The sequence below is a fragment of the Athene noctua genome, chromosome 28 (assembly GCF_965140245.1).
Source record: "Athene noctua chromosome 28, bAthNoc1.hap1.1, whole genome shotgun sequence".
NCBI classification, from domain to species: Eukaryota; Metazoa; Chordata; class Aves; order Strigiformes; family Strigidae; genus Athene; species Athene noctua.
The window spans coordinates 1,191,667-1,216,526 of NC_134064.1; the positions used below are offsets into that span (position 1 = coordinate 1,191,667).

Genomic DNA, 24,860 nt, shown 5'->3' on the forward strand with positions numbered 1-24,860 from the left:
AAGCCCCTCGGGATCATCGAGTCCAACCCTCAGCCCGACTCTACAAAGTTCTCCCCTACACCACATCCCCCACAGCTCATCCCAACGGCCCTGAAACCCCCCCAGGGATGGGGACTCCCCCCTCCCTGGGCAGCCTGTTCCACTCTCTGACCACTCTTGCTGGGAAACATTTTCTCCTCCTGCCCAGCCTGACCCTCCCCTGTGGCAGTTTCCAGCCGTTCCCTCTTGTCCTGTCCCTGATCCCCTGGGAGCAGAGCCCAGCCCCAGCCTCTCTGCAATGTCCTGTCAGGAGCTGCAGAGAGGGATGAGGGCTCCCCTCAGCCTCCTCCTCCTCACACTGAACACTCCCAGCTCCTTCACTGCCTCCTCACAGGATTGATTCTCCAGCCCCTCACCAGCCTCGCTGCCCTCCTCTGCCCTCGCTCCAGCCCCTCCAGATCTCTCTCGTACTGAGGTGCCCAAACCTGGACACAACCTCCAGGTGTGGCCTCCCCAGTGCAGAGCACAGGGGGACTGTCACCTCCCTCCTTCTGCTGGTCACACTAGTGCTGATACAAGCCAGGAGGCCGTTGGCTTTCTCGGCCACGCGGGCACACTGCTGGCTCCTGGTCAGCTGCTTGCCAATGAGAACCCCCAGACCCTTCTCTCCCGACAGCTCCAGCCACTCCTCCCCGAGCCTGTGGCCATGCAGGGGGTTGTTGTGGCCCAAGGGCGGGACCTGGCACTTGGCCCTGTTGAAGCTCATCCCGTTAACGTTGGCCACCGACCCAATCTATCCAGGTCTCTCTGCAGAGCCTCCCTGTCCTCACGCAGACCAACTTTCCCACTTCACTTGGTGTCATTTGCAAACTCACTAGTGATGATACTGATTCTCAGCACTTTCTACACAGGACTGCGCTGTTGGAGACAACAGCAAACCCCAACAAACAGACCCAGCTCCCCCCTCCTCCGCACAGCCGTGGCTTAGCCCCACGCATGTTCGCACTGTCTTGACCTGCGCAGGCAAACGGCAACATCTGCCCCAGCTGGGAGAGCAACGGCGACCCGTCCCAGCTGTTCCATGCCTTTCAGCTGAGGCAGAATCCGGCTGTCCCACCTCCCCCTGCTCTTTACGCCATGCTATCCCTTCCTCCTGCTGCAGACTCCCCACGGGACACCATTTCATTCCCTCCCTGACCTTTTTTCCCCTTCATTGGATGTGGTTGGGATGCACCCTATGAAACGGAAGCCGTCTATAAAGCAGGAGCAGGGAGCGTGCACTGGCAGATGCCTCATTGTCTCAGAGGGCCAAAGGAAAAATCAGGAATCTTTGGCTGCAAAATTGGGTTTTTGTTGCAAGTTTGAAAAGTGAATTCTTGTAACTGCTAGAGAGTTCCCCGGGCCCTCCACGCCTGTCTCTCCTCTGCACCCTGGGCTGCCTGGCTCGATTTCAGCTCCCAGGTCTGAGGGTAAGTTAAGCCTCGTGAGAAATGTCGTCTAAAACTTGTCCAAAAAAGAGGAGAGGGGCTACTAGACCTCCTTACCACAACAGCCCGAACTGAAACACACTAGAGGTTTTTTCTGCAATAAAGAGAAACCCCAGAATTTTCCTCATATTGAAGCACCTCCCAGAGGACAAAGAAAACCCTGCCTAAGGAATCAGTTTTCTATCGATAACCAGTCCAAAGGCAACATTTTCATCTGGCCGTGTCACTGCGAGCATGAAGGATATATAGACTCCACCAGCAGCCTGGTTCAACTAAGATAACTTGTGTGTTCATTTGAGACCAGAGCAACACAGAACTGGTCTTGCCCTCTTCTCCAGGAGGAGTGAAGCCAAGAGGGCTTTGGTGGCCAGTTGCTTCTCTTCTAGCAGGGGATAATCCAAGCCTATCTCAGTTTAGGAGCACTGCGAAAGCATCGGAACAGATGTTCCTTTTCTGTATGGGAAAATGCCGAGTAAAACAAAGAAATATTCTCCTGCTGAAGTCCAACATCTGTTTGAAGCTGTCTGGCTCCGGTTCAGACTTTAATTCTTGTGACAGGTCTCTTCATGCCTTTAATTTCCCATGAAATCTAATTCAAGAAGTTGTTTGTCTGCAGCCTGCTCCCGGTGTTGGGGAGAGCGAGGCTGCATGTGATCCAGACGTTCCTCACAGAAAACCAGTTTCTTGGAACAGCCTTTCTAAAAAAAGCTACGTTTTGCCTCTTTTCAAATGACGGCCACGCACGTTTTCGGCGACACTGTAATCCTCTCAGTCCTGGATCTCGCACAACCGCGTGACATGCTATCAGGATGCCATTAATTAAAGCATTGTGGCTGGTCCTCTTGGGTGCTGTTGAGGAGGAATCATGCCCTATCCCAGCCTTTACAAATTTGTTCTTTGAAAGCCAGAACTTTAAACAATTTTGTGTGAGGAATGGAAACACCTACCGAGTTCAGGGCTGTCTTGGGTGCAACAGTGAATAAAGATGCTCCAGGCACTTTCTCGTGAAGCTCAGAGGCTTTAATGGTGGCCACCAAGAAGCTGGGTCTGCTGCAGGCTCCTCTTGCTGCTCGAGGCTCTCCACTAGCCAGGACCACTTAGAGCAATGATTTTGGGAGCCACCACCCAGCTGGGATGCTCTGAGCTGTGAATTTAAGCTGCCGCTTCCAGTCCAGAAGATGATCCTCATCTGGGTGGATGAAGCTGTGCTCCCGCTGGAGGTACCATCACTGTTTTTAGAAGTCACCTGGAGCTCTCACAAGGTTATGGGAGCCAGCGTTTGCCCCAAACGTGTCCCTGGTGCTCATGCAAGGGCTTGAGGCTGTGCTCGTGTCTGCACCCATGGCTGGGGGCATCACTTGGCCGTACTTCTTTGGTAGTTCTGCCCAGCTCCAATATGGAAATAGGAATCCTTGAATCCAGTTGTCACCTGCTGGGGTTACAGACACCAGCATCATCCCGTGGCAGGGACTCAACTCACACAACATCTGGTGAACGCGGACACCATTTTCCTTAAGGACAAGACACCCAGATGGTCCCTTTTCCCCTCTTCCCACAGATGGACATCTGCTGCTGCTCCAGTTTGCTAAAAATACTTCCCCAGTGGCTTCTCACACCAGCTCAGCACTGGAAAGGAAAGAGAAATGTCACAACAGGAGGCAAAGGTGTCATTTATTCCACCAAATGAGCAAAAGCACCCACCAAACTGAGACCCAGAGGGCCAGCAGTCATGGGAAGGGCTCAGTCCATCACTGGTAGTGATGGTTGGGACGTTGCCCACTGCCACGGGCTGGGAGCCCAAGGGCACCGTGGTCCCCGCAGTGCAGCAGTGGGGCAGGTAGAGAGGAGCCAGGCTGGGTCCTGGGAAATGAAATTCAGAAAGGGGAATGAAATGGGACTAGAAACACCACAAATCACCTTTGGGCAGGCACAGCTCAGGATTAAATCTGCAACAGAAAACAACTTTGTGACTTTCAACAGGAAAACTTTGCGATAGGTTTTTTACCTGTTAAATACAGAGTGAGACGGAAGAGTCTTGATTAGCTCAAGTGTTGAACTGACCTAAAACTTAAGAGTGGTTGAAAATCCATGGGGTGACCCTGGCTTGCTTTTGTGCAGGTGCTTTTTCATCCTAATCTGTTTTTTCATTCCTAGTTTGGAAGAAGCAGGCCCCGGACATCCTGCAGTTCCTGGCTGTGAGATACACACCCGTGACTCGCACTCCTCGGCTTTTTCAGGACCCCCCTGAACTGGTTTACCTACTCCCCCGCATCCTCCTGCCTGAATCTCTCCAGCAAACCTCACGCTGCATCACAGGCTTGTGATGGCCCCCCTGAAATCACCCTGTGCCCATCAGTGGAGGCATGTGAATGATGCTTTCAGGCTGGGGCCGGACCAGAGCCCCATCCCGAGATGCTTCCCTGGGGCAAAGTGACGCTCAAGCGCTGGGGGGAGAAGGTGGCGACGGGCAAGAAGCGAGCGCTTCCCCCACTGACCACGCTCACGCAGAAAGTTGCAGCTGTAGTTTTATTTCTTTTTGTGAAAAATAACAGGGTTTCAGGGGAAAAAACCCCCACCCAGGGCTCAGCCCTGGATCCTGCCCACCCCAGCACAACCACGGGAAGGAGCAGGGCCAACGGTGCAGCATCCTCAGGGCAGGATCCGGCTCCTTGCCGGGACGGAGCGAGGGCAATCCCTGTGGCTGGGAGCAGAGCCGCAGGACGGGAGGATCTGGGAGCATCCGGAGGCACCGGCTCGGTAGCCAACGCTTCTGCTCTTGCCTCTGGGACAGAGCACTGGCCCCAGCTCAACACCCACCATGTTTGGTGCTGGCATGCCTGTGTGTGGGAGCGCTGGGTCCTGTGGCAGCGCCGGGCGCTCGGCCCACAGCCACGGTCAGCTCGCAGGAGATTTCCATCGTCGGCAGCTTGTGGAGGATTTATTTTCCTTTTTTTTTTTGTTTTTCCTTTTTTTTTAATAAAAACGGTCTTTAGGTTGACTGCTGGCAGCAGCTCTGAGCAGAAAGCCCCTTCCTCCAGAGTCTGCTTACAAAAGAGTTCAGAAAGGGTCAAATATTGACCAATAATGGTTTTGGCTGCATTTGAATCTTGATTGTGGCTTCTGCAATGTACAGCAGGGAGGGGACGGATGGGACAGGATGAGGGGGCGGACGAGTTTTTCCCTTAGTCAGCAGGTTTGGTGACCAGGGAAAGGGGCTGCGTTTGCAGCACGGCCAGGGCAGCCTGCGGGGATGGGATGGCAGCCGCGAAGGATGGTGGCGAGGCCAGAAGAGCCGTGGAGGGCACCGAGGTGAAGGGAATGGGTCTGGAGAGGAGCGAGGGCGGGCTGCCGAGGCTGGAGGAGGAAGAGGAGGAAGAAGAAGAAGCAGCAGCTTTGCCCGAGAGGAAGGTGGCCGAATGCACGGCGAGCTGAGCCCTGGCCTCCGGTTTGGTGGTGAGTGAGAGGGGCTGAGCCTGTTCCGAGTGGGTGGGGGCTGGCGCGGCCGGGGACGCCAGGGCAGCTGATGGCGTGGCGGGCGAATCCAGCATGCTGCCGTGGGAGGATGCAGGGCTGTCGCAGGGTTTCTCGGCCGGCAGGTACTGCACGCACGGCTTCTTGCTCTTGGATGCCAGGGAGCCTGGGAACAACGGAGGATGGCATGAGCAGCTGAAAGCTGGAGGAGGGAGGAGGCTGGCAGGGGGGATACTCACTCTCCGTGTCATGGCTTTGCTGCTGGGCCAGCTTCTCACGCTTTCTCTTCTTTTTCTTGCCCTGGAAAATATTATCAAGCCCTTATCACAGAATCATTCAGGTTGGAAAAGCCCCTCGGGATCATCGAGTCCAACCCTCAGCCCGACTCTACAAAGTTCTCCCCTACCCCACATCCCCCACAGCTCATCCCAACGGCCCTGAAACCCCCCCAGGGATGGGGACTCCCCCCTCCCTGGGCAGCCTGTTCCACTCTCTGACCACTCTTGCTGGGAAACATTTTCTCCTCCTGCCCAGCCTGACCCTCCCCTGTGGCAGTTTCCAGCCGTTCCCTCTTGTCCTGTCCCTGATCCCCTGGGAGCAGAGCCCAGCCCCAGCCTCTCTGCAATGTCCCGTCAGGAGCTGCAGAGAGGGATGAGGGCTCCCCTCAGCCTCCTCCTCCTCACACTGAACACTCCCAGCTCCTTCCCTGCCTCCTCACAGGATTGATTCTCCAGCCCCTCACCAGCCTCGCTGCCCTCCTCTGCCCTCGCTCCAGCCCCTCCAGATCTCTCTCGTATTGAGGTGCTTATGTGACTTTCTGCCACCGGAAAGCCCTTGGGGGCTCCCTGATGGATGAAATGCTGCTGATGGTGTCCCAGAGCAGCTCATGGGACTGCAGGAGCCACTGACCATGGCAGAGCATCCCCAGGGACTCACCGTCATCACCCCTGGTACCCCAAACACTGACAGCACAGCCAGCACCCTCCCACCAGCCAAACCCCTGGGAGACGAGCCATCTGGGAACCCCGCACAGGGCGGGGAGGCCTCCTCCCGGCCGCTCCTCGCTGCCGCAGGGCTCGGGGGGCCACACTTACATAGTTGTCCCGTGCCGACCACGTCGGGTAGAGCTGCGAGTGCAGCTGCCGCTCTTTCCGTGCGAGCTCGTAGTACTTCGCCTGCTCCTCCCGCGACAGCGAGTGCCACTGCAGGGGGAGAAGAGACCACACTGCAAACTCCAGAGCCACGCTGGAAACCTCAGAGCCACACTGCAAGTCCCAAAGCCAGGCTGCAAACCCCAAAGCCATGTTGGAAACCTCAAAACCATGCTGGAAACCTCAAAGACACACTTGGAAACCCCAAAGCCACGCTGGAAACCTCAAAGCCACACTGCTGGTCCAAGGACACACTGTCCTGGGGCTGCAGAGCTACTAGCCCACCCCACCCCATTCCTACCCAAGTGCCCACAATCTCTCTGAAACCTCCAGGGCTGGCGATGCCCCAGGTCAAGGGACCAAACCATGGGGAGAAGTGGAGTAAAGGGGGCTGGAAGCCATTTTAAGGTCACAAATGGGGAGGCACGTGAGTGTGAAACTGATGCCAAGGGAAATGTCTGTACCCGTCTGCCCAGGATCTGGTTGATGGCAGCACTCTCCTTCAGCGTGCACTCGGCCACCACCTTGGCCCTCATCTCCTTCATGTACAACATGAAGGCATTGAGCGGCTTCTTGATGTGGGGTTTCTTCTCCTCCTCCTTCTTGACAGTGACGGGGGATTTCCTGCAATGAGTGGGATGGCGGGTCAGGACCTGCTCTGCACCACGCAGGGCACCCAGAGGATGAGCTCCTGTCCCATCCCCCACTCACGAGTTGCCTCCGGGGCTGATGCTGGGCTGGGTGGGTTCCTGCTTCACGATGGGCGAGACGATGGTTGGGTGTGGGATGCCCGAGGGGTGCAGCCCGTGGGTGGGTGGCGGGACCATGTGTGGGGAGAAACGGCTGGACATCAAACTGCAGTGGAGGAAATGAGAGGGAAGGGCTCATCAGCTCCCTACAGGCACCAACAGCCCCCAGTTTCCATCCCAAACCCTCCTGAAAACCTCCTAGGTTAAGAGACCACCAGTCTTAATCCCGCTGGGGGTCTGGTTTTACATTGGATCCTGCCCCAGCTTGTGCAGGATGGTAACATGGACCCAACTTAAGCGATACCCTGAGTCCATGGGATGGCACTTTTCCCGCACCCATGGGGATGATCCAGCACCCTCCTGGGGGTATTTTTGGCTGAGGAGGCCAACACAACCTCCTGGGTTGTACCCATGCAGGTCTCTCCAGGAGCACCCACTGCTGACGCCGCTGCGGGGCCGAGTCCTGCATCGTCCTCAGGGAAGTGGCCAAAAACCCGCTGCCAGCTCCAGGACACCCAAGAATGGTCCCTCGTCCCTGCCGAGACCCACCTGGACATGGAGGCGTTCATGGCGAGGGCGGGGTAGGGGTGCCGAAAGCCGCCGGGAGGGATGGAGTACATGGGCTGGCCTTGCCTGCAAACACACAATAGCAAAAAAAAATACCCCTCCCCAGTTCATGGGGACCCTTGGACTGGTCTCTGTCCAATCTCTATCCTGATGATCCCCTAAATTTCCAGCAGTGGGGAGCTCGTCCCTTCCCACCCCCCCCCCCCCCGGGAGCTCTTAGCATCCCACTGAGTTTGCAGGGGAAAAAATGGATAAAGTGGGAAGAGGAGGAGGGTCTCGGGGGGATGGGGGGCTCACAGGACACGGAGGTGGGTGTGAGTCCCCAGCCCAGGGTCAAGCCATCCTTACTGCGGCACGAGCCAGCCCAGCGGGTGCGGGATCTGGCCCACGGCTCCTGGCGACAGCGGGTAGTAGGGGGGCAGCTCTGATGGGTGCGGCGGCCGCGGGATTCCTGCCGAGGGAGGGAGGGGAAGCGGTGTTAAACATGGACATGGCGGCCTCTGAAGCACCCTGTTGGCCTCCAAGCCCCTTGTCTGCTTCCTATCTTCATCCGAGTACCCTCCCTTTGAGCACCTCATCTTCCTCCAAGCACCATATCTTCCTCCGAGCACTCCATTTCCCTCCCAGCACCCCATTTCCCCCTGATTACCCCATTTCGCTCCCAGCACCCATCTCTCTCTGAGCATCCCATCAGCTGCCGAACATCCCATCTCCCTCCCAGCATCCCATTTCCCTCTGATCACCCCATTTCTCTACCAGCACCCATCTGCCCACCTGGAGCACAGGGAGCGGATGCTGAGAGAACCATAATGGGGGGATTCCCATGCACCCCAACCAAGCTGGTGACCAGGCAAGGACCCATCCCTGCCCACTGGCTCCATCCGCTCCCCACCCCCCAGGGACCAGCCTGTGAAAAACATCTGGGAAGCAGCGGGACCATCCAGCAGAGAGGACCCTGTCCCCAGCATGGCCCCGACACTGTCACGGTCCCTTTGCTCACCCAAACATGTCCCAGCTCAGCCGATGTCGCGCCCCCCACCTCGTGCTCACCCGTCTTTGGGTCAATCTCCGGCGAGAGGTGGCCGGGCGGTGACCCGGGCGAGAAGTGGTCATTGCTGTAGGTGATGAGCGGCGTCAGCGGGTGCATGTGATGGGCATGCTGCACTACTGGGACCTTGTTCGACTGTGGGGTGGCGAGGGAAGAGCACGTAGGAGAGTGAAACAACAGCCACCCCCACTAAAGAACCCCCCATGGGCATCATAGCAACTATCTTGCCCAGGTGGCCAAGAAAGCCAACGGCCTCCTGGCTTGTATCAGCACTAGTGTGACCAGCAGAAGGAGGGAGGTGACAGTCCCCCTGTGCTCTGCACTGGGGAGGCCACACCTGGAGGTTGTGTCCAGTTTTGGGCACCTCAGTACGAGAGAGATCTGGAGGGGCTGGAGCGAGGGCAGAGGAGGGCAACGAGGCTGGTGAGGGGCTGGAGAATCAATCCTGTGAGGAGGCAGGGAAGGAGCTGGGAGTGTTCAGTGTGAGGAGGAGGAGGCTGAGGGGAGCCCTCATCCCTCTCTGCAGCTCCTGAGAGGACATTGCAGAGAGGCTGGGGCTGGGCTCTGCTCCCAGGGGATCAGGGACAGGACAAGAGGGAACGGCTGGAAACTGCCACAGGGGAGGGTCAGGCTGGGCAGGAGGAGAAAATGTTTCCCAGCAAGAGTGGTCAGAGAGTGGAACAGGCTGCCCAGGGAGGGGGGAGTCCCCATCCCTGGGGGGGTTTCAGGGCCGTTGGGATGAGCTGTGGGGGATGTGGGGTAGGGGAGAACTTTGTAGAGTCAGGCTGAGGGTTGGACTCGGTGATCCCGAGGGGCTTTTCCAACCTGAATGATTCTGGGATTCTGAACATCACGGAATACCAAAGTGGGGTTTTCCCCTAGGAAACTCCTCCCCGTGGTGGGATTCAGCTGCTCTTACCAAGTGTGCAGGCGAGGGTGAGCGGCTGTCCTTCAGTGTGGCGCCAGCGGGCACGTCCAGCAGTGGCCACTTCATCTGCAGGTACTGCAGGAGAGGTGGGCTCATGCCCTCCGCCAGCCCCGAAACACCCCCCAGCCCCAAAACATCCCCCCAGCTCTGGCTGCACGCTCAGCCGGGGACACCCCAACCCCTGGAGGACACCCTGGGCTGGTGGCAAAGGGGTTTGGGGGGCACATGGGACTGTTTTCAGCCCTGTGCACCCCTATGGACCCCATAAAAGGTTCCAAGCCCCAAATCCTAAATCCCAAATAATGCAAATCCCAAACCTCTGCCCCAAACGGTGCAAACCCCCCAGTCCCAAACCCCGTATCTCTACCCCAAATGGTGCTGTCTTGCCAGGAAGCCACAAGCCCCCACATCCCCTCCCTGCAATTCCCCGCCCGCCTGCACCGATACCAGCTCGCCCTACCCCAAAAAAAAGACTTTTTGGGACACAGCATCACACAAGCCTGTGGGGCTCAGCCTCAGGATGGTCTTTGTGCCAGGGGTGCCCTCCCTGTCCCCAGTCCTGGAGGCACTGGCACCAACCCCAAATTGCCGGGGTGCAAGAAACCAGCCCCATATCGCAAGGAGGGGTGGGGGAAGGCAAATATGGGGGTTTGGGGGGGGGGTTTCCCCTCTCCCTGGGTTAAACCTTGCTGCGACACAAGGGTTTGTCTCCCTGGCACTGGACATAAGCAGCCCCCGAAAGAAAGGTGCTTTGTGTTGTGTTTTTCGGCGGAGGGGGGCCGGAGGCATTTCCCGGCAGACGGCGGGAGGGAGGCGCGTCCCGCGAGATGCCAGGGCTGGGGAATGTGGCCTGGACGGGCCGCAGCTGCGTGCAGGAATTTCCCCGCCGTACAAACCTTCCTGATCCGAAGCAGCTGGAAGGAAAACCCAGCGAGGAGCTGTGGGGAGCGTTAACTCTTCCACGGCTGGACAGATGCATCCTCGCTTGCATTGCCTCCTGCAGCCCCCCAAAGTGTCCTGTATCCCCCCCCCCAATCACCTCCTGCTTTCCCCCAGTCTCCAGCATCTCCAGTATCCCCCCTGTATTCCCTCCTGCACCCCCCATCCCCTCCTGCATCTCCACCACACCCCCAGCATCCGTTCTGCCTCTCCTGCATCTCCACCTGCACCTCCAGTATCCCCCACTCCATCCCCAGTATCCTCCCTCCATCTCCAGTATCCCTCCTCATCTCCAGTATCCCCATCTCCACTACCCTCCCTCCACCTCCAGCATTGCCCTTGCATCTCCAGTATTCCCCTTAAATCTCCAGTATACCCCACCATCTCCAGTATCACCATCTCTCCATCCCCAGTATACCCCCCCCTCCATCTCCAGCACTTTTCCTACCATCCCCCCAGCACCCCCCATCCCAGCCGGCACTTGCAGACACCCCACACCTCCGGGCAAGCCACAACCCCCCCAACGCATCCCAGCAAAGACATGACGCTGCATACTAGGACACACTGGGAGCCCAGGAGCCACGGCGACAATCTTGCTGCAAACTAGGGCCACCCCACGCCCCTGGCACCGCCACCGCCGCGGAGGCACCGCAGGAATCCCACCGCCCGCAGCGCGGTTCCAGCGAAGCCCCAGACGAGGATTTCCCATGGCCCGGCCATTCCCGCAGCTGCTGGCACAGGGGATCCTCCCCAAAACCCGCTTCACCGCCTGAGATTTTAGAGATTTTAGGGGGAGATTTTTGGCACTGCTGGGACAACAGCAGCAGGACAGACCCATGGGTGCCCGTGGGCCCATAAGCAGCCGCAGCCCTTGGCTGCTCCTCGGAAGGCCGGTTGGGGAGGAGGCAGGGAGCCAGGGCTCCGCGCGCGCTCGGGGCACGCTTGGTATGCGAGTGGCCCCGTGACCCGCGCAGGCTCGGCCGTGACCTGCCGCACACCCCGCGCTCCCCGCTACAGGAGGAGCCGTTTTCCTGAAGCGCTGGCTTTGATGCGTCCTCCAAATCTGGGTTGATCAAAGCTGCCGGCCTGCGGCGGGGAAGCCCCGGGCTCTGGCTGCCGTACAACTCCGGGCTGGTTCCAAGGAGACGAGCGCTGCTGCTGCTGCCCCACGTGCCACCGAAGCTGCAGCGTGGCGTGGAGGGGGAGAGGGTTTGGGCGAGGGATGCTCTCGGGACAGGCTGTGGCAGCATCTGCGTCTGGGGCGGGGGGAAAACGCGTGAGGTGCCCCAACATCCCCGTGGCCATGCCAGGGTGACATACAAGGTGCCCAAACATCCCCGTGGCCGTGCCAGGGTGACAAGGTGCCCTGACATCCCTGTGGCTGTGCTGGGGTGACATACAAGGTGCCCCAACGTCCCCATGGCCGTCCCAGGGGGATATACAAGGTGCCCAAACGTCTCTGTGGCTATGCCAGGGCAACAAGGTGCCCCAACATCCCCGTGGCCATGCTGGGACAAGGTACAAGGTGTCCCGACATCCCCATGGCTGTGTCAGGGTGATGTACAAGGTGCCCCAACATCCCTGTGGCTGTGCTGGAATGAGGTACGAGGTGCCCCAACATCCCCATGGCCATGCCAGGGCGACGTACAAGGTGCTCCAATGTCCCCGTGGCCATGCCGGGGTGATGCACGGGATGCCCCAACGTCCCAATAGCTGCACTGCAACCACAAACAAGGTGCTCCAACGTCCGCACAGCTATCCCACCGTGACACGTTACCGTGCCCTTGAGCATCCCCACGGCTGTACTGGGGCCATGCACGAGCTGTCCCAACATCTCCATGACAGTGCATGTGATGCCCTGGGCATCCCCACAGCTGTGCTTGGGTGACACACAAGGTGTCCCAACACCCCCATGACCATACCCAGGGTGACACACAAGGTGTGCAGAGCATCCCTGCAGCCACACCAGGGTGACACATGGGACACCCCGAGATCCCCACAACTGTGTCAGTCCAAGACACGAGATGCCCCGAGCACAGCCCTGCTGGGACGACACACATGGTCGCCCGGCAGCCCCGGGGCCATGCCAGGGTGAGGCAGGAGATGCCCCCTGAATCCCTGACGGGCGCCTTCGGCTCCGCCTCGCCGTCCCCTGCCCGCTGCCCCCATCACAAAGGGGGCTTTCTCGTCTATTCTGTAAGCGGAGAAGCCGCTGGGGGACGGCGGCTGGGGAAAGGCCGGGTATATAAAAGGCTGCTTCTCATTTTGAAGCCGTTTCAGGAGGCCGGGGAGGGGAGAGGAAGGGGGGGACCCTTTCAAAATATACAAAGAGGGGGGGAGCTGGCGAACGGTTCAGTGGTAATGTGGAAAAATGAAGGCCCCCCCCCTCCTCCCGCCTTCCCCTTGGCCCCTGCCTGGACACAGCTCCCACTGTACCACCACGTGCAGGAACCGCGCGCGAGCGGCAGATTGGAGCTATTTAAAAAAAAAAAAAAAAAGAAGAAAATAGTTGAAAATCAGTCACATTCCAGAGAGATTAGAGCAAGTTCTGGTTCCTCGTTACCAGCCACCCCACAATTAAAAGCAGGGAGTTAACCCCTTCCCTGCCAGAGCTGTAGGACCACAATGAAGTCTCCTGTCTGTCTGTCTGTCCCCTCCCCGGGGAGGGGTGAGCCCCCACCGGCGGCCACCTCGTGGCCTCAGCAGCCGGCGGAAGGGGTGGCGGTGGCGGCCTGCCGGGAGCCAGCGTGCCGAGGGGGGGGTCGTGCTGCACCGCGGCAGTGGCAGCATTTCGCCTCCACGCTCGGGGAGGAGGCGCAAACGCCGTGGGATCCCCTAATGCCCAATTAGGGGCTTTAATGAGCGGATTTCCTCTTCTCTTCTGCACGCGGGCTCGATCCCAGCTGAGACATTTTCCCCGGGAAGGAGGAAAAGCGCTGCTGGAAAAGGTCTGGCTGGCAGCAGGGCTGGCACTGCATGTCCCAGCGTCACAGGGCCTGGCATTAAGTGTCCCATTGTTGCATGTCCTGGTGTGGCATGTCCCAGCGTTGTGTGTCCTCGTGTTGTACGTCCCAGCATTGTGTGTCCGGGCATCGCGTGTCCCAGGATGATTCCATGTCCCGGTGTTACATGTCCCAGCGTCACGTGTCTCAGCATCTCATGGCCCCGGATTGCACATCCTGGCGTCTCACATTCCAGAATTTCACATCCTGGCATCGCGTGTCCTGCTGTTGCATGTCCTGGTGTCGCATATCCCGGTGTTGTGTGTCTTGGTGTTGCACACCCCAGCGCTGCATATCCCGGCGTTGTGTGTCTTGGTGTTGCATTTCAAAGCATCTCAAGTCCTGCTGTTCCATTGGCATCGCACGTCCCGTGTTGCATGTCCTGGCATTGTGTCTCCCACTGCATATCCTGGTGTTGCTCATCCTGGTGTCCCATCTCCAGGCACTGCTCGTCCTCCCGACGTTGCACATCCCAAAGTTGTGCATCCCAACATCCTGACGTTGCGCATCCCGACACTGCACACCCAACATCCCAATGTTGCACGTCCCCACATCCCAACATTGCGTCCCAACATCGCGCATCCTGATGCTGCACACACCAACATCCCGACGTTGCGTGTCCCAACGTTGTGCATCCCAACATCCCAGTGTTGCGTATCCCAACACTGTGCATCCCGACATTGCACATCCCAATGTGGCCCATCACAACGTCCGGACGTTGCACATCACGTTGCGCATCCTAACATTGCACATCCCGACATCCTGACGTTGCGCATCCCGACATTGCACATCCCAAAGCCCCAGTGTTGCGCATCCCAACATCCCGACGTTGTATGTCCCAACATCCCAACACTGCGCATCCGATGTTGCGCACCCCGACATTGTGCATCCCGACATCCCAGTGTCGCGCATCCCAACATCCTGACGTTGCGCGTCCCACCGAAGTGGCACAGGGTCACAGCAGGCTCCTCTCCGCTGGGCCTGGCGGCCACCAGCCTCTCATTTTAGGAGAGAAAAGGTCCGTTTGGGACCCGAGCTGCCATTTTTCTGGGTAAAACCCCACCCGCAGGTGCCACGGGGGAGAGGCCTCCACGCTGGCTTTTCCCTTCGCCTGCGCCTGCTCCAGCCCGGAGACAACCCTGCAGGAACCACCAGCACTGCAGAGAAGATCCAGGCAATGCCGGCACCTGGCCACTTCATCCCCATCCCAAACCACCCCCCGGCGAGCTGGGAAGCAGCTGGGGAAGCATCCCGCTGGCACATCCCCCGCGTCCATCCCTCCCACCCCCCCTCCATCCCTGGGAGCAGCCGGGGGCGGGCGGTGGGGGGACAGTGACCCCAAATCACACATCCCCCTGCCATCTCCTTTTCCAGCCGGAATTCCCGGGGCTTTGAAAAGCCTCTGGGCTTGGCGAGCCTGAACACGGCCCCACCGCAGCCCCCGCCGATCCCCCCCAGCCCTCCTCACTCCCAGCCTGTTTACACAGCTGCGGGATAACTGACAGCTCGCCCTTCCCCCTCCCGCCTCCGCTCCAGCCCTTTTTCCCCAAAATACATCCCAAAACCTTGCAGGGGGAGAAGGGAAAGGCCAAGCATGAGGTGGAAAATGGAGTTTTGTGGGATGATTAATGGAGCCCCAAAAATCTTTGTCTGGGTCTTGGATGCTCCAGTCCTGTAGCATCCCAAGGTCCTGGCGCTGAGCAGTACCACTGTCTCGTTTGGGATAAAACCGGCCAAATTTTGCTTCTGATAGCTCCGAGGGTCAAAGAGAGATGCGATATTTGAAACAAATGGGTTTTCTAGGCTTGATGCATTGTCTGATTTGATAAAACTCTGTGTCTGGGAGTAAAAAAAAAGCTGGAAATCCCCCAAATCTTCCCCAGCAGGAGGTCCCTGGGACTGCAAATCTGGGGATGCTGTGAAGGGGTTTTTGGTGCAAAGTGAGATGTGGGGAGTGGAGCTGCAGGTGGTGAGCCCCAAAAATGAGGGGGAAGGGGGGGGGAGAGGGGAGAAAGGGAGGGGGGAAAAGGGGAACGGGAAAAGGGGGAGAAAGGAGGGTTAGGGATGGAAAGGGGAGCAAAGGTGGGGAAGGGGGGAAAGGGGAGGAAAATGGAGGGAAATGGGGAGAAAGGTGCAAAGGTGGGGAAGGGGAGGGAAAAGGAGGAGAAAGGGGGAGAAAAGGGCAAGAAAGGGGGGAAAAGGTGAAAAAGAGTGGAGAAGGGGGAGGACGAAGGTGAAAAGCTCCTTCTCGAAGGCAGTCAGGGGCCGTGGAACCTGAATCCCACTTAGCGGCTGAAGGGAAGCGCGGGGGCAAGTCCAGGAGCCACGGGCACTTTCGTCCCCTTGGAGCTGGCAGTGAAGGCAGGGGAGGGGCCGGAGAGAAATGGGAAGAGGGGACCCCGTTTCTCGCTTTCCTGTGCCGGGTGTTGGGTGTCCCTCGAGCTCAAATAAATCACCTTAAAGTCAAAAAAAAAGGGGGGAAACAAGAGCATCCCAGCCCCACACGACCCATCGCCCGTCCCACATCCCCGCACGGGGAGCTGCAGCGTTCCGCTTCCCTGGGGATAATTAGGGAGGGAGAAATCCCAATTACAGCTGGGATTTACAGCCCAAGAAACAAGCCGTAAATCCTCACCCCCCCTGCTCCCCGCCCCGCTCCCCTCTGAGCTGCTTCCCAGCCAAATAATGTCCTCCAGATGTTAGCCATGAATGCTGGGATGGCGGTTTCCAGCAGGGACGAGACCCTTTGGGGGGTCTCCTACATCCCCGCATCTCACCAAGGAGAACCCCCAAAATTCCTGGTGGGGTTACTTCTTTTCCCATTGGGGTTTGGGGTTTTTAAAGGGCTGCAAAGAGGCAATATGGGGGAGGGGGGGGGGGGCGTGTGATGCTCTGTCTTGGGTTGTCCCCGCAGCTCACATTGTCCCCTCCTGGCATTTCTAGGGTGACAGAGGTCAGGCAAAGGCCATCCCAGGTGGGGACACCGATTTTGGGGCAGCAACAGGCGCATCACTGGGTGTTTGACACCCCTGGGTGAAGGATGCTTGACCATTCCCGTGATGCAACCCAAATCCATCAGCCAGCAGCACGCGTACCCTGGCACAAACCGGGTGGGAAATGCCGACAACACCGGGATGAGAAACCATAAAGAGTGGCTGGGAACGGAAAAATAAACCCCCCAAAAAAACCATTTGGGCTGAGCTCAGAGAGGTGGCACTTAAAGCCGACCTTATCTCGAGCCACAGATCCCCGTGCTGCCGCACCGGGGGCGCCGCCTGGCATCTGCTAAACAGCTTGGCCCCGGCCGCGGCTCCGCGGAGGAAGGTGGTGATAGGGAAGGCGGGATGGGAGGGATGGAAGGAAGCGGGACGAGGCTCGCAGGGGCTGGAGCATCGCCAGAACGCCGGCAGAGGCAGCCCACGAGGCGCAGCCTCATCTCAAAGCGACCTCGGCAGGGGGATGCCCCGAGCATCCCTCACCCATGGGTGCCCCGAGCATCCCACACGTGTGGACGCCCCGAGCATCCCTCCTGCATGCACCCAGGCACCAAGCAAGACCAGATCGGCACAAGCCGGGACCCCCGACGGCCAGCGGTTCCCTCCCCGCTCCCCCAAACCTGGCGGCAACAAGTTTTCCCCGCTGCCCCGAGGCTTTTGTCTGCAGCTTTCAGCTCCCGTCCATCACGCTGAATGGCTCCATTCATCCCGCATTCAGGCGGCGGCTGCATCCGCGTCAGGGGAATCCCAGCGGGTGCAAAGGGCTCATCCCCGCCCCGGCAAAAAAAAATCCCACAGGCTCCGAAGCCCCCCCAGAGCATCCTTGGGGATACGACACGCCACGTCCAGTCAGGGAAGGTGTTTTTAATGGACTTGCGCATGTGTTAAAAGTTAAAGATCCCATCCAAGGTGTGCGGATGATTGAAAAAGTCACTCGAAGCTACACTGATGTGGAAATTTGGGGTGAAGAGGGTCCTGTCACTGAACTGTGCCCCTGCCGGCCACAAACCCCATGGTTTTGGGGGCTGACACCTCTGGAGATGCATCCCTGCATCCCACCAGCTGACATCGCACCCAGGCTCGGAGAGCACCGAGGGGATCCTGTACCGCCCTGGCAGCACCCACGGGACACCGGCTCAGCCGGCGTCAGAGCCCGCTGACCTCCCCTGCCCTCTGCCATGGCTCCGGGCAGGATTCCCATGGCTCAGGGATTCCCAGGGGGCACGCACAGGGCCACATCACTGCCAAAAAACACCCCGGAAAAGAAACAAGCCGTGAAGCCACACACCACCATCACCCCTTCCTCCTCCTCCTCAGAGTACCCAGCCCATCACACCCCAAACCACCCCCTCTCCCCCCAAAACACCCTCAAACCCCAATACGGACACGGAGAGATGGGACACGGCGCAAGCTCAACCCCCCCCCCCGCCTTTAACCCTCCTCTTCCTCCGGCTAGGATGCTCTGGGCACTTCTCTCCGGGTTCCTCTTTCCCCCGCTCCCGCCAGCGACTTCAAGGAAGAAAAACTAATGAAAAGCAGCTGCTCAGAATACCAGAAAGATGATGAATGCGCGTTAAGTCCGCTTAACAAAACCAGGTCTTATGAGAGTCGCCCCGAGCACTTACTTCATTGCTTTAATTTGGGAATCGTGTTGGAAAAGGGAGAGAGGAGGGAGAAGTTGGGGGGGGGTAAGTGGAAACCTCCTGTAGGTCTCATTTAGCCCCCCCCTCCAAAAAAAAAAATCCAGGGTAATTAGCCGAATAGCATAATTAAGGAGGAAACATAAAGGGCCCATTGTGTGCAAAGGCTCAACAGGCAGGAGCACTTCGGAGCGGGGAAACTGAGGCACGGGAAGGGTTCACTGCCGGAGGGATGTGATCAGTCCGGCAGCTGCATGGGGCGACATGAAGAAGCCAAAAAGTGCGAAAAAAACTTTTTTTCCCCTTAATATTTTCCAGGTGGAGAAGGAAGCCTGTGCTGCTGGAGGGGGGGGGGGGGGGGGGGGGGAAATCCCAATTAAACCAGCAAATCCCAAGGAGGTGCCCGGAACTCAACTGGTGAAGGACGAACCACCATGGTTAAAGGATGCCGAGCGCTGAGCGAGCCCCCGCAGCCAAAAAAAGTCCCGTGTTCCCCCCCTGTCCCAACACCTCCATCCCACATCCCAACGAGCGTGCGCCAAAACCCTCCCCGCTCAGCCAGAGCTGCCGCCGGAGCCTCCGGCAAGACCCGCCCGGTTTTCGGAGCAACCCTCTTTCTTGCCAAAAATCTGTATTTTAATCATTTTTCTTGGCAGCCGCGTGTTTAAGAGGATATATTTTCTTTCGCAGACAGATATGCCTCTGTATTGCAGCCCGCGTGGGGATCGCGAGCTCATCTCAGGAACGGGGGAAAAAAAGCCGAAACAAGTCCAGGTTATGTGCTTTTTTTCTCATTTATTTTGGGACCACAACCCGCCAATGTGCATTAATTACACTGGCGTGCATTAATTACACTGGCGCGGCATCGTTTCATGGCGCGGGGAGCTGTTTGGGTGCCTCGGCTGAATTTCCACGCCTGAGGAAGGCTTGGGTTTATTTAAATACTCACCTCCAGACTTGAATTCCTGGGGTTAAACTGTTTTTTTTTTTGGGGGGGGGGGGGGAATAATGACAACCCCTGCAAGGCTTTTTTTATCCGCCAACGCACGGTCTCGCCTTCGCCTCCCCGGCGGTGCCGTGCCTGGTTTGGGGATGCTGAGCGGCTGATTTCCCTCCCTCCCCCTCCCTGAGCCAGGGAGCGGAGGAGGATCCTGGGGTGCAGTTTTGCCCCAGTACGGATCCAGCTTTTTCTAAGCTTGGGATAAAAGACGCCGGCTCCAAATGATCCCGACAGGATGGATACAGCGTGACAGCAACACGGGTTTGATTCCATCCAGCTCGTGGTGCCGGTGTGTGCCCAGAGCTTTTCCCTTCCATCCCACCTCGGGTACCTTCCTATTTTGGGGAATCGCAGCTCCGATGATCCCAGGGAGCCAAACCCAGCCTGAGGGGTCCCCAGTTCCCGTTCTTGGTGTAACCGTGAGGAAAGCCAGGCTAAAACACTGCTCTGAACAGCAATGCCACCCTCAGACCCTGCCAAATTCCTCCCCTGACTTAGAGGAACCAGAAAAAATACCCCTGCCAGGAATCTCCAGGAAAATGATACTAAAGGGGACACCCCAAATTTCAGGGTCCCGTTTGGAAACAACACAGGCAATATTGGAGCAAAGTGAATTAACCTGGATAAAGGGCACGAGCACCCCTTCACTTCAGCGCCCATCGGGTTTGCATGGGGATGGAGGCAATTCACCCGGTTTGGGGTGTGCGAAGGCATCATGTTTCCAGATTTTTCAATGTTTTCCAGATTTCTAAATATTTTGGAGCGGAGATGTGAGAACACCGGCTTGCCTGCCTGTTACTCCAAAAAAAAAAATCCTCCAGTGGTTCCACTGCTGCTGGATCCAACACTTGCATCCGTGGACACATCCATCCCCTGCGTCCTTTGCTCACGCAGCTGCCTCCTCAGAGCATCTCCCAAGCACAGAAATTATTTGGGTTTTGTTTGTTTGTTTTTTTTCCCCCAGATCTTCCTTTTTCACGTGGCAGAGTCAAACAGTTCAGTCGGCAGCACCCCGGCTGCGGGGCAGCGAGGATGCCACAGCCACCAGGATGGCCAGATCCTGTGGATCAGCTCGTTTCCCCGATGGATGGGGGGAAAAAAAAAAGAAGGAGACAGGAAAAAAAAACTCTCCTAGGGCTGCTCGGTGGCCTCCTGCCTCCTACCACCTCTGCGCTTCACGTGTTGGGTCTTGCCTCAAAGCCTCCCGGGATGAAGGCGGGTGGCGGATTTGTTGGTGCAGGGCTCGGTGCCCTCGGGTGATGCTGCTGTGTGGGGATGCTGGGCCGGGCCGGACCACGTCTGGGATGGCTGGCATGATGCTGTCCCGGGATCCAGGGGATCCCTGTGCCGCTGCTCCCGTGGGAGCTTGTGGAAAGTGGGGAGGGTTTGCTGACTGGCGCAGAGCTCAGACGCTTTCATTGCACGAGTGGCCACAGGATACGGCGAAGCCTCACCCTGCCCCAGGCGGCGCAGCACAATTCGGCTCCAAGAGCCCTCACGTTTGCATCAAGACATGATGTGCACCCGCAAAATCCTCCCAGCGCCCCAAGTTTGCCCCCACCACAACGCCCCTCGCTCGCTTGGCGCCGCGGGCTCAGCTCTGCACAGAAACGTCCCGATCCGGCGGGATTCAGCCCCAATCCGGGGTTTTCCCATCCCCACTCATCCCTACAGCCCTTCTCCAGGCTCGACACCAGACCCAGGTCCAAAACCAGGATGCAACATCAGCTTCTTTCCCAGCCCCTCTTAATTAATCCCCCTTTCTGGGATTCATTAAATCATCATTAGTGGCTGTTTTCTACCAATCCCAACCCCAGTCCCTTTTAATTATTCCTTATTCCTTGCCGGTATTTGGGATCGTGGCCAGTTGTGCATCATCTCCAAAATGTAGTAATACCAAAAGTGACAAATTGGGAATATAACCTTTATCCGGCACCCGGCTGCCGGCCAAACATGGGGATATTTATGTAATCCACCGGCCAGCCAGGCCCCCCCGCCCTCCCCAGCGCAGGATTCGCGCTCGAAGGCCATTCAAACCAGTTGCTTCAATAAAGCAAAACCTCCAAAAAATAGAAAATTCTCCCCGCGACGCCACTAGACAGCAGGATCCCGGCCGGCAAACCCACACCAGGGATTTTAAACCATTTTAGTTGCATCAACTTTTGCCATCCTATATATATTCCATATGGTAACGTGGCTTCCTACAGAGCCCGGGGAAATAGCGTGCTTAAAACCATCAGGTGTCACCACCGCGGCTCCGGAGAGGGAAATAACACCCAGAAAAATGGAGAAATAACACCCAGAAAAACGAGAGAAATAACACCCAGAAAAACGAGAGAAATAACACCCAGAAAAACAGGAGCGTGGCACGATGCTCCAGCCCGGGATGCAGCGGGTACCACGGGCGGGCACCGCATCCCTGCCGAGGGGGGGACACAACCCCCCCAGGATGCCATCAGGGGTACGGGGAGGGGAAACTGAGGCAGGTAAGGGCTGTGTATGGAGTAGGTTATATTTCTAAAATAAGTTTATATTTCTAAAATAGGTTTGTGTTTGGGATGGTTTGGGTGTAGACCCGACGCTGTTGAGGTTGGGGGGGGGGTGTCAATCCCGCTGTCCTTGGCGCCCCCCCTCCCCCCCCCCCATGTAATGCTCGCTCAATTTGCTTAATCAGTTTTCTAAACGCCAAAGGAGGGACAGACAATGTCAGCCCATTAAGAGCTTTAAAAAGTCGAAGGAGCCCTTTTAAATGAGAAAAGCCGCGCAGCGCAGGGTCAGGTTTCGGGGCCGGTGCACAGAGCGAGACCCCCCCAAACTCCCCAACCCCCCCGGAGCGCACCCCCCTTGGAAGGGAAAAAATGAATAAAGGGAATAAACCCAATTTCTTCCCTTCCCCCCCCCCCCCCCCTTTTTTTTTTTTAGCACCAGGCAGTTGCTTTCGGGACAGGGTGTGGGGTTTGGCCAAACCCGCAGGGGGGTCTGAGCATCCTCAAAAGGGGGCGGGGGGGGCTCGGGGATCACTTACGGTGCGGGCGCCGCCGGGGGAGAGGGCTCCGTTGGCGAGGTAGGGGCTGCCCAGCTCGGGGAGCATCAGGAAGGGGTAACCGGGGTACGGGGGGCCCTTAAAAAAACCCCCATCTTGTTGTCGTCTGACCACTGGGGGAGAAGAAAGAGGGGGGGGGGGGTCAGGAGGCGGTGGGATACACCCACAGAGGGGGGGTGGTGTTCCCATGGAGGGGATCATGAGTAGGACCCTCTGGGGGTGCCCAAGTCCCTGGAGGGGGGGGGGGGGGGCGCGGTCCCCATGGGAGGGGGGGTCCCAGCGTTCGTTCCTCCGGGGGGGGGTCCCGGTTGCAGAGGTGGGGCGGGGGGGGGGGTGTATGGGTCTGACCACCCCCACTTGTGGGGGGCCCGGGTAGCTCCCTCTGGGGGTGCCCAAGTCCCTCGTTCTTCTGGGGGAGGGCCCTGGCTACGGGGGGGTGGCGTGGTCATCGCGGGAGGGGGGTCCCGGTTGCAGAGGGGGGGTAGGCTGGGCTGGCAGAAGCGGGGGTCCCGGGACTGGTCGCCCCTCGGGGGCGGGGATCCTGGCTGCATGGGGGGCCCCGGGGGCCGGTTCCTCCGAGGCGGGGCGGGGGGGGGGTCCCGGTGCTGGCCAGTCCCGGAAAGGCCCCAGCTGCGGGGGGGGTCCCGAGCCCCGTTCCTCCGAGGGGGGGGGGGCGGCACCGGTCCATCCATGGGGAAGAGCCCGGGGCCGGTTACCGAGCGGGGGGGCGGGACCTGGGGCCGATAGGGGCCAGACTCCCCGCGGGGGGGAGGTCGGGACCGGCTCCTCCGTGGGGGGAGGACACGGGGCGGGGAGGGGGGGTCCCCGCCCGCAGCCGGGGGCGGAAACAAAGAAGTTGCGAAGTGTCGGATGGTCCCGAGGGGATGCGGCGGGGACCGGGCCGGGGGGGGACCGGGAGCGGGGAGGGGCGGGGGACCGGGACCGGGAGCGGGAGCGGAGCCGGTACCTTCTGCCAAATAGTCCCGCGGCTTCTGGAAACTTTCCCGGGGCTGCGGGGGCCGCTCCGCCTGCGGGGAGAGGGCGGTGAGCGGGGCCGGGCGGGGGTCGCCTCCCCCCCCGCCGCCCCTCCGCCACCCCCCGGGCTCACCTCGGAGTCGGAGCCGGTGCCGGTGCCGGTGCCGGTGCCGCGGTTCTCGGTCTCGCTGACCAGGGAGGACTTGAGCTCGTCCAGGTCCCCGTGGGCCGAGCCGCGCCCCGCGCCCTTGTCCTGCTCCTCGCCCTCGTCCTGGAAGGCGATGAGCTCGTCGGGGGCCCCCAGGTCGTCCCCCCCCGCCGGTTCCAGCTGCGGCATGGTGGGGGTCCGGCCCCGCCGCCCGCTCCGGCACCGCCGGGCCCCCGCCGCCGCCGCCGCCGCCCGGGAGGGTCGGGAATGCGCGGGGCGGCGGGGGGAGGAGGAGCCCGGCTGCAAACCGACACCGCGGGGCAGGGCAGGGCGCTCGCACCGCCCCGCCGCCCGCCACCGGCTCCGCCGACCGGCCCGGCCCGGCCCCGCTCGGAGCGGAACGAGCCCGCTGCCCACGGAGCGACAACCGACGGCGTGTCCCCGCCACGTCCCGGCACGTCCGGGGCCCCCACCGCACTCACGGTCTCCCCATCCCATCTGTGTTCCCCTCATCCAGTCCAGGGTCTCCCCATCCCACTCACGGTCTCCCCATCCCATCCAGGGTCCCTCCACATCCCGTCCGGGTCCCCCCATCCCGTCAGGGTCCCCTCATCCCATCCAGGGTCTCCCCATCCCACTCAGAGTCTTCCCATCCTCATCCCACCCCACCCCATCCCAGGTCTCCCCATCCCATCTGTGTTCTCTCCATCCTGCCCAGGGTCCCCCCATTCCATCCAGGGTTCCTCTACCCCATCCAGGGTGCCCCATCTGAGGTTCTCCCATCCCACCTAGGGTGCCCCTTCCCGTCTGGGTCCCCCCATCCTATCTAGGGTCCCCCCATCCCATCCAGGACACCCCATCCCATCTGGGTACCCCCATCCTGCTTAAGTTCTCCCTTCCCTGCCCATTCAGGTGCCCCCACCCTATCTGGGTGCCACCGTCCCACCCAAGGTGCCCCCATCCTACCAGGGTGTCCCTGTCCTGCTGGGGTGCCCTTATCCCATTTGGGTGCCCCAATGTAGCAGAACACCCATCCCACCCAGGGTGACCCTGTCCCTCCAGGGTAGCCCTGTCCCACTAAGGTGGCCCCATCCTACCCGTGCCCCCACCATACCTGAGTGTCCCCTGTCTGCCCAGGTGGCCCCATCCCACCAGGGTCTCCCCGTCACCCACACCAGCGGAATGCTCAGAGAGGGATCCCTATCCCACCCCACACCAGGAGCAGGGTCCCAGGGTCCCACCACGGTGCCCGTGCAGCTCTGAGCCAACCTGGAGAACAGACCCACTGAAAAACCCTTTTCCCCTCTTTTTTCTTGCAGGATGGGCTCCTTCCCCCGCGGCGGGGACCCACAGGTGGGACGGGTGTTCACCCTGCTGCCCATCACCCAAGAGCTGCCAGGATGGCACCAAATGGGCTTCATCCAACATCTCCAAGTAATTGGCTTCACCCCACCCCATCACCCACAGCCTGACTGTGAACCCCAACCTTCAGCTGGACTTGCCACCTCCCCGTTTCACTGATACCAGAGACAGACCCTGAATCTTTGGTCCCCAGGGGCCACAAGACTCTCCCCACCCCTCCCCGCCAGGCTGGGAGCCCCTCACTCCGCTCCACAAAGGTTCTTCAGTTGCTTTGCCTGAAATACTTCATGAAAAGGCTTTTGTAACATCTAAATAACTGGTGACCCCAGTCCCCCCTGCCCAAGTTTCTCAAGGAGCAGTGAGAGGCAGCTGCAG

The 24,860-nt window shown here is 59.3% G+C and overlaps 1 protein-coding gene across 6 annotated transcripts; it reads right to left on the reverse strand.

The window, feature by feature from the left end:
• Nucleotides 1-3,985: 3,985 nt before the first annotated feature.
• On the reverse strand, nt 3,986-23,372 carry TCF7L1 (transcription factor 7 like 1). 6 transcript variants are annotated; one of them, XM_074928355.1, is made up of 12 exons: nt 23,109-23,372; nt 22,968-23,028; nt 21,983-22,113; nt 9,372-9,455; nt 8,455-8,587; nt 7,753-7,855; nt 7,387-7,470; nt 6,800-6,931; nt 6,553-6,712; nt 6,032-6,139; nt 5,177-5,237; nt 3,986-5,139 (listed from the first exon to the last, which is right to left on the reverse strand). In XM_074928355.1, exons 1-12 carry the CDS (start codon nt 23,310-23,312, stop codon nt 4,649-4,651), a joined length of 1,752 nt encoding a protein of 583 aa, XP_074784456.1. In that variant the 5' UTR covers nt 23,313-23,372; the 3' UTR covers nt 3,986-4,648. The 6 variants fall into 6 exon arrangements, with proteins under 6 accessions (XP_074784456.1, XP_074784457.1, XP_074784455.1 ...); XM_074928356.1 differs by having other exon boundaries at nt 3,986-5,132; nt 5,173-5,237; XM_074928354.1 differs by having other exon boundaries at nt 3,986-5,103; nt 6,800-6,943.
• Nucleotides 23,373-24,860: the final 1,488 nt, after the last annotated feature.

What these genes read in the sequence shown, in the direction of transcription:
- TCF7L1 (XM_074928352.1), bottom strand. Translation starts at nt 23,312, where the DNA reads ATGCCGCAGCTGGAACCGGCGGGGGGGGACGACCTGGGGGCCCCCGAC. An exon ending in GCGGGACTATTTGGCAGAAG is followed by an intron (nt 22,114 to 22,967) that starts GTACCGGCTCCG and finishes CTTCTCCCCCAG; the next exon opens with TGGTCAGACGACAACAAGAT. An exon ending in GCAAAGCCATGACACGGAGA is followed by an intron (nt 5,140 to 5,176) that starts GTGAGTATCCCC and finishes TCCCTCCTCCAG; the next exon opens with CTTTCAGCTGCTCATGCCAT.